This window comes from Trematomus bernacchii, unplaced genomic scaffold, assembly GCF_902827165.1.
Source record: "Trematomus bernacchii unplaced genomic scaffold, fTreBer1.1, whole genome shotgun sequence".
In the NCBI taxonomy this organism is placed as follows: Eukaryota; Metazoa; Chordata; class Actinopteri; order Perciformes; family Nototheniidae; genus Trematomus; species Trematomus bernacchii.
Window position 1 is genome coordinate 3,201,793 of NW_022987654.1, and position 8,262 is coordinate 3,210,054.

The following is an 8,262-nucleotide window of genomic DNA, read 5'->3' on the forward strand; positions in this document are numbered from 1 at the left end:
TCTTACAAGATGCCACCTGCTCAGTGGAGACTTATATTCACACACATTCACACACTGTTGGCCATGCCATCGTGTCAAATCCTGTCTGTCTTTTTCTAGTTTCTGTCTGTCTCCTAAGAGAAGAGCAGAAACGATTCTGAATCACTAGTTTTGTCATCAGAAAGATCTCAGTAAACAAACATTTCAAGTTAAAACCATATAGGTTCCTTTTCTAACTATGTCACCCAGGTCTGTACGCAAGCTCAAGGAGATAAATGCGAGTGAAATGAAAAATAAGTAAATAGTTACACTGACAAAACATTCAAGATGTAAATCAAATGTAACTGTTTCATTTCCAGAGAAACAAACAGAGGGCTACATGCTACAGCTACATTTCTGAGCCTTGTATACTGTAAATCTTGTACTGTGTGAATAAGATTTATAGATGGCACTGAACTATTGACATTCCCATGTATCAGCATGTTGTGTGTTTCTGGGAGGTGCCAGCAGCGGTAAACAGAGTCCGATACATCACACTTCTCTCAGCAAAGTGTCCTGGATGGAGGCCAGCAGGGTGAGTGATCCTCTCCCACCCGCTCCCCATAAACACAAACTTCATTTTTCCCAGCTTCAAAGGAGGACTACAACCACTACGCAATGTGTCAGACCAATCCATCAGCCTTTTGAACTTCTGGCTTCCAACATTTTCTGATAAAGAAAGAGTTGGATTCTGTCTTTTTTGTAACTTTTTGGGTGGGTTTCACCCCCTGACTGTGTTTCATTTCTCTGAGTTACAATGGCTCTTGGAGTGCTACATTCGCAAGTAAAAAATTCCCTTAGTGGAAGTGTATTTTTGGACAGAGGCTCTATAGAGGAACCTCCACCTCCACCTCCACTCCGCAGCTACCTTTGTTTGAGTATTTTCACGTGCTTTTGTCCTGCGTACCCTGTCAACATCGTGGCCCTGGTCTTCTCTATCATGGTGAGCAGAGCATTTCTTGAATATACATCATCTTACAGTACGACTGCTCTGTATAATATAGGAACAACTGTATCAGAGAGAAGAGAAATAGATATAGATAAGGATTTGTAATGTGGTGTTTCAATTGATCAGTGTTCTGAAATGTGTTGCTGTATGTGAAGGTGTTAGACACTATAATACGAGGCAGTTACAAACACCTGTTGTGCCCATCCATTTTATAAACCCTCCCATTTTGAAAAATTAAAACGAATGTTAACGCTTTATTATGTTTCCAGATCTGTCTGCAGGCCTTTTGGATTTTTAAATAAACATAGCCAAGAAACCATGTTACCAGCTTCCACCATGTTTGTAAGCTTCAGATGAGATAATAACGTTTCCAATATGTGGTTAGTTTGAACTAATTATTAGCAGATCCTGAAGTAGAGACATGAGTTGGCTTCCTCAGGGCTGATCAAATACTCGTTGCAGTTTTTAAAGTAAAATCTTTCACTGTATTGACACGTTTGATGTGTGACAGTGATTTCTTATACTCAGTCTAGGAACAACTATTATCTTGGAGACTACGACGGGTCGAAGCGGCTCGGCAGGAACGCTCTCTACGTCTCTGTGGCCTCCATCATCATCGGCCTCCTCATCATCGCCATCTCCTGCATCGTTCGTTTTACAGCTGTAAGACCCTCCTAAGCAGTAGACACTATATCCTGTGACCATCACCATGCTGTTATTTTATCTATAAAACGACTTTACATATTCCCATACATCTACACCCAATTCGAAGTCAATTTGAAACCTATGAAGGCCTATATTTATTGTCAGAAAAAGACCATTATAAAAAGTGGAGGTGTTTCGTGTTTCGGTCCTCTTGTATGCTCAATTATCCAGAATAAAATAAAGAATAAAAGTACATTATAAAGTTTTCCGTAATCTACCTTTGTGGTGCAAATGTATAGAGACCCAGAAATATAATATAAATAAATGATTAAAAATGAACTAATTTGATTTCTTCATGGTTCGTTTTCACAACATTTATTAGACGTCATTTATTGAATTAATTATAGACCATTTTATTTCTAAACGCCCTTTCTCTGTTTTGTCTTCACACTGACATGTATTCTTTTAGTGGACCCACCCACTCACTCTCCTCTGGCAGAAGGCTATTTATTTTTGACAAGAACCTCAAGCCACACAATCTTCCATCTGCAGCATCTGGCACACCAACAACCCCCTAATATTATCTTTAACTGTTATCTTTGTACATATTCTTTAATTCTAATACTGTGAAACTTTGCACATCCCTTAGAATATTTGAGTTGCATATTCCTGCGTAGCTCTATTATTTTTAAACAGTTACAATGTAGAAAATGTAATTAGAATTTGTTCTATTCTATATTAATGTAACTGGTCGGTGCCGAATACACCAAATAAATCCTTGGAAAATAGGGTCTACTTGACAATAAATCTGATTATATGTCATAATAATGATTCATTGATACATTCTACAATTTCTTTCATATCAAATTCCATATATAAAAAGACAAAATATCGAATGTATTCTTTGTAAATAAGAGAAGATTTGACTGGAAGATTTTCATGCATTTTTAAGTATTACAAATATTTTCTTTAATTTGTTGTTTAATGTTATTGTCTTTGTGTTCCAGATGGAGTTTTAGTGTTGCAGAAGAGGAGAGAGGAGCAGGAGAGAATAAGACACAAACTGTGGATGCTGACGTCTGGGCTCAGGTGGTTCACACTGTACCATCTGCCTCTGGAAGGACGATCGCTCGTTACTTCAATCTGTACATCACTCCCTCGTGGGTTCACCGTTTTTCATATGGAATATCCAGGGCTAACATCTGGTGAATGTGTTCATTTTAGTGTCAATGATGCTTGGGGATTCAAAAGGGCAGCTTTCTGTGAGACTATATGTACTTTTAACTAGAATGATTAAACTGAACTGTCTTGAATTTGATCAAAATACCTACTTTATCGATTTAGAAATACTTTGTAATGCCATTGATATTTTGTGCTGCAACATATATTTATCATTATCATTTGATGTGTTTGTCATCTTTGGTATGTAAAGTATTTCTCATGTGTTATTATAGAGAATTGACATAAAGGCTCCTTGCTGTTTGTTGAGTGTCTTAAAGGCAACGGTGGTCGTAAGGTCTAGGCAACACAACAACGCTATGAGGGTATGAAAGAAGATCATGGTTTGGATAAAAACAACTATTTAAATGATGAATGATGTGACATAGGTTAGTCAAAACAATTCAAGATATCACTAGGCAAAAACATTGGAATTAGCTGAGAGCCCGGTGCTCCCCAACAGTATGTGGTCCTTCGTGAGAGGTACATTTTTCAAATTCATTTATTTTAAGCTCCAACCATCGGAATTCGTTATAATAGTCAAGAAAACTCTCCTGGTGAATTTTATTCAAATTCCAACAACATTTACCCTTCCCACATCAACCTTGAAGTTTAGCCTCAGTTGCCGTGGCTGCTGGTGTGACTATGTATTTGAGGTAGAAAGACATTTTGCTTAAGATTTTTGGGTACCACTTTACAATAAGACTACCCTTATAAAGGGTTTACGAATAGTTTGTCATTCATTTATTAATTAGGTTGTGAACACTTTATAAATCATTAATAAGCTTTTATAAGACATGAGATAAACAGGGCAACTGTGACCGGTTGCTTTCCAAATAGTGAGCCCACATTTATCTGTACTGCTAAGCCTTATATTGGCTACTTAGCTTACTTCGTCTTCTTCATCAGCCAGCATGGTATCTGTTGCTCACTAAGTTGATTCTCGCTAGGTAGCCAATATAAGGCTTAGTCATCTTGCCAAATAGTGAGCCTGTGTTGATGTATGAAAACTATGTCCGGTGCCTTGCTCAAGGGCACCACGGCAGGGCCCTCTCCATGACTGAGCCCCTACTGCCACACTAAGTTCCTATTTGTATTCATTGCAAAGATGGCATTAAACGGTATCTGAATCTGAATAAAACACTGCATGTTGTTGTGTGTTATAAGCTAACATTTTGGGAATAAATGGCACTTGTTTTCAAGGAATGTTTTTATTCATTTTCATTTTCATTCTCATTTTAATACTTATTCCCAGAGAAAAAGCGTCTCTCTGGGATCCTCAGGGTGAAACTTCAAGGTCAATGAGGGAGGGGTAAATGAGGTCAGATTGAGAAAAAAATTCACCAGGAGAGTTTTCTTGACTAATAGAATGAATTCTGGGGGTTGGAGCTTAGACTTTCCGACTTTCAATTTTAAGGACCACCCTATCCAACAGCCATGCTGAAAGGGTTTGTATTTGACGCCCTGTGGGTCAGATCGGGCCGTAATGACAGGATTACGCTATTCCGGCTGTCCTGGGACTTGAATACTGCCATCCTGTTTCCTGTGTTAATTGACATATCATGGCAACGCTCCAGACTGCCAAATTGGGCATCAAAGCTGTCACATAAAAGCAATCACAAACCAAACGATCATATTTCATCTTTAAAAATGTCTACACCTGTTGCTTATTAGACCTCACACCACCACCACCCATCTTTTACACCTTTGAAAGATAGATAACTGACTCGTGTGTTTTTGCCTCCACCAAGGAGTCGAGTTGCAGTTTACATCCCTGTCAGTCTTAAATGGCCTGCTTTTAAATGATGTCTCTTTTTTTGTCGGCCCGTCATATTCTGCTGTTTTTACTTGTTATGTTTTTTTTTAATGCATTTAAGGTGTGCTTAGGTGTCTTGAAAGGCGCCTCCATAAAAAATTAATTATTATTGTCATTAAATAAAATAAATGTATCTTTTTATCCCAATTGGACATTTAGTGTGAAATTAGCATATTACTTTTAAGTATTTAAAATAAATTAAATAAAGTAATGCATTCATGAGAAGAGGATGGACAACCGTTGCTGTTGCCGACTTTGAGCCATAATTAGGATTTTAACATTTTCTTTTTTACAAATTATTTACAATGACATTAGAGAACCAGGCCTATTTGATATATGTTGTGTTGTGTTCGAAAGCTGTTACCATTCATGGTGTTCGCGGGTCCATTTTGATTTATCTCAGTCCAAAACACTCAAAAATAATGACTATCATCCAATATTGTTTTAACGACATCATAACTAACTTATTATGCATTCATAACCGTACAATCCTGTTGTAATTTTATGGCCCCAAAACACATTACTAACCCTAACTCTAAATTGAAACGGGAGACCCGAACACAACATAAGGGTTAACCCAAGTTAACTAAGACACCTCCTTTGAAACCATGAAGTACAACTGTCCTAGCTGGGAAAATCTTCTTGTAGTTTGATATGTCATAGGATATCTCAAACTAAATATAGCAGATGTGTTGCAGGTTGCCCAGAACGTCACATGGTCAGGCACAACTGATCCTGTTGCGAGGTAACTGAAACATATGAAAAGTGTCATAAAAAAAAAAAGGGAGTAAATAGAGTGATGATTCAGACGGGTTCAAGCAGGAGAGCCCTGATCCTCACTGCGGTTATTGAAAAACAACACTTTCAGCTCTCGATGGAGTAACTGTGACCTTAATGGAAAGACAAATGAACACCTACATGAACAAAACTAAGTAAAATGTTCTGTTGGCTTTATCTTTTTTGATATTTATGTAACTTTTCTGTCAAAGCAATCTTCTGTGCGCAGGTGTAATTCAAAGCAGAGCCTCTGATCTTATAAGCCTGGCTGCTGTCAAGTTTCCACAGTTAGTCTAATGCACTTGGACAAATGGGTTTTGGCAGTAATCTTGTACTATTATCTGCCCTTACTTGAAAGAGGAATGCAGTGTGTTTGTAGTGCCACCTCTTTGATGTCACACCAAAGCAAAACGCGGGAGAACAAGATGGAAATGAAATGAGTGCGCAGGGATTAGGCGACTTGAAAGCATTTAGTGAATTTATCAAGGGATCAAGGTAGACTTTGTGACAGGAAGCTGATTACCTTGAGATATAATAAAGCTCCTTTGTATCCAACAATTCACACAAACACAATCAATTAATAAAGTTTAAATTCAAGAGCTTCTGAGATCCAGCTTTGGAAATCAGCTGCTTTAATCCTTCTGTTGCAGAATAATAAAGAATATCTTTTCCAGCGCACATTCACAGCATCAACTCACCTGAAGCTGTGCTGTTGTGTTGCTATAGCCAATACATTTGAAGAGCACTCAGTGACTCACATGAAGTGATCACAAATAGGCCTCTCAGAGCAGCTGCTACCATTAGCACAGGATAGAGCCTCCATGCAGATCCCATGACACATTCCTCCCAGGGAGCAGCAGTTTGATCTGCTTTGAATACATGAAAGAGGATAACTGTGGGAATATTGCAGAGCAGGTTGGGGAACACGAACATGCATTCAGGTATAGAGAGCTACAGAGCTACGTTTATTTGAAAGAAAAAAAAAGGGATTGTCTCAATTCTATTAATCACGGTATTGGAAAAAAATAGTCTGAAGAGGGAGAGGGGAGACCATAATGCTGTGGTGTCAAACGTAGGCCCTGGGATCCTGGCTGGCATGAACCTCAATGGCTCTGGACATATGTCATTCTCCTCTTTGCTGTGCCACTTGGGTTCTTCCTCTGTCGTTCTGGAAGACGCACCTCGGCCACGCTTGCTGGGTGCTACAGCTTTTTTGGATGCTTTTCTCTTTCCTTTTCTTTTGCACGGTGGCTCAAATGGTGCATCTTCATCAGAAGATGCAGAGGCAGGCTGAATTACTACTGAAGCAGATGCCCGGCGTCGTAATTTAGGTGTGGCTGGCTCTGAATGCTGCTTTGATTGGCGTTGTAGCTTGGACGCAGACGTTGATGGCTGTGATCCAGAAGCCATTTCATTATCGTCTTCCTCACTGTGAAAACAAATGTGGAACAAACAAATAGATTAATTCACTGGCTTGTACTTTCAAAAATGTAACTCAAATCAGAAATAATTTCTCTACAACAACAGTAATGTAAATTATGTGAGACGGGGGAACAGATTATATCAATATAATCTGTTCAATATTTAATATTCCGTCCGTCATATTTATATATGTATATTTATATATTATAGAGATATATATATTATATTGTATGTGTATATTTATAATATATATATATATATATATAGTTTTATATATGATATATATTTTATGTGTTATTTATATATATATATATTTGTATGTGTTTTATATATATTTGTATGTATATAGAGATAGATATATATGAGGTTGGGTTGATATAGAGATATAGAGAGAGAGAGTTAAGAGAGATAGTGAGATTGAGAGAGATATAGATATCTATATATAATAGTATATCTATAGCTATATATATATAGTATACTTTATAGATATATATATAATATATATTATATATGTATATATATATATTTCTATATAGATATATATATATAGATATATATATATATGTATATTTTATATATATATATATATATATATATATATATATATAATACCGTGTTAAATTCAACATGTATATTTTCTAATGTCTTGTTTATTTCTAGTCTTTGAACAATAAACGGCATCCATTTTATTTGTTTGTTGTCGAGTGTGTGAAATAACATTAGATCACAAGATGGATGCCGTTGTGTTATTTTTACCGTGTGAAATTACTATAGACGAATACTCTAACACCAAATAAATAACTAAAAGATAAAAACAGATGAATACTCTTACACCAAATAAATAAGTAATAGATACAAACAGAGAGATTACATACCTTTCCGTTGGTGGAACTTCATAATCGGAGTCATTACTGTCCCCTCGATGCGTGATAAGATCACTATCTTCCGACGGAGAGTCCTCAAATACCATTTCCAATGCCTCCTGGATGGACAATAAAGTCTTCTTTCTGGCTGCCATTGTTCAAATCAAGAAATAAAACAAATCCGGCTGTTTCGCTGGTAATCCTGCTGTCTCGCTGTGCCGCTGATCTGCGCTCCTCTCAAGGTGGTGCTGCTGCGTAAGAAACGTAGCAGGAGTGTGAGTAAGCAGCATATACTGGCCTGATGTACACTTACGCAGGACCCTATCTCTGGAACCCATTGGTCGATTTGCGTGATTTACACCTTTTTTGAATCGTTAGAGCCAATGGGAATCGAGTGGCAGTTGGAAAATACGTAAATACTTTACGGCGGGGGAGGGGGAGCTATGCGTAAACTGCATGTCGAGCAGCTGAAGCCAGGGACTCCTAATCTTTGTACCTACTTTACCTACCATGAATGAAAGGATTGATTATCAGAAACAATTCTGAAGTGACTA

General features: G+C 37.5%; 2 protein-coding genes across 2 annotated transcripts; one reads left to right on the forward strand and one right to left on the reverse strand.

Moving 5' to 3' along the window:
- Nucleotides 1-661: 661 nt before the first annotated feature.
- Nucleotides 662-3,486, forward strand: LOC117486559 (transmembrane protein 233). The gene is made up of 3 exons (XM_034135066.1): nt 662-961; nt 1,496-1,630; nt 2,620-3,486. Exons 1-3 carry the CDS (start codon nt 776-778, stop codon nt 2,629-2,631), a joined length of 333 nt encoding a protein of 110 aa, XP_033990957.1. The 5' UTR covers nt 662-775; the 3' UTR covers nt 2,632-3,486.
- A 2,388-nt stretch (nt 3,487-5,874) lies between these two features.
- On the reverse strand, nt 5,875-8,019 carry LOC117486558. The gene is made up of 2 exons (XM_034135065.1): nt 7,721-8,019; nt 5,875-6,852 (listed from the first exon to the last, which is right to left on the reverse strand). The coding sequence occupies exons 1-2, from the start codon at nt 7,861-7,863 to the stop codon at nt 6,375-6,377; spliced, it is 621 nt and encodes a 206-aa protein (XP_033990956.1). The 5' UTR covers nt 7,864-8,019; the 3' UTR covers nt 5,875-6,374.
- Between the last annotated feature and the right edge of the window lie 243 nt (nt 8,020-8,262).

Excerpts from the sequence above, each read along its gene's own strand:
- LOC117486559 (XM_034135066.1), top strand. The coding sequence starts at position 776 with ATGGCTCTTGGAGTGCTACATTCGCAAGTAAAAAATTCCCTTAGTGGA. Across the intron at positions 962-1,495 it reads CCCTGGTCTTCTCTATCATG|TCTAGGAACAACTATTATCT; the intron begins GTGAGCAGAGCA and ends TCTTATACTCAG.
- LOC117486558 (XM_034135065.1), bottom strand. The coding sequence starts at position 7,863 with ATGGCAGCCAGAAAGAAGACTTTATTGTCCATCCAGGAGGCATTGGAA. Across the intron at positions 6,853-7,720 it reads GAAGTTCCACCAACGGAAAG|TGAGGAAGACGATAATGAAA; the intron begins GTATGTAATCTC and ends TTGTTTTCACAG.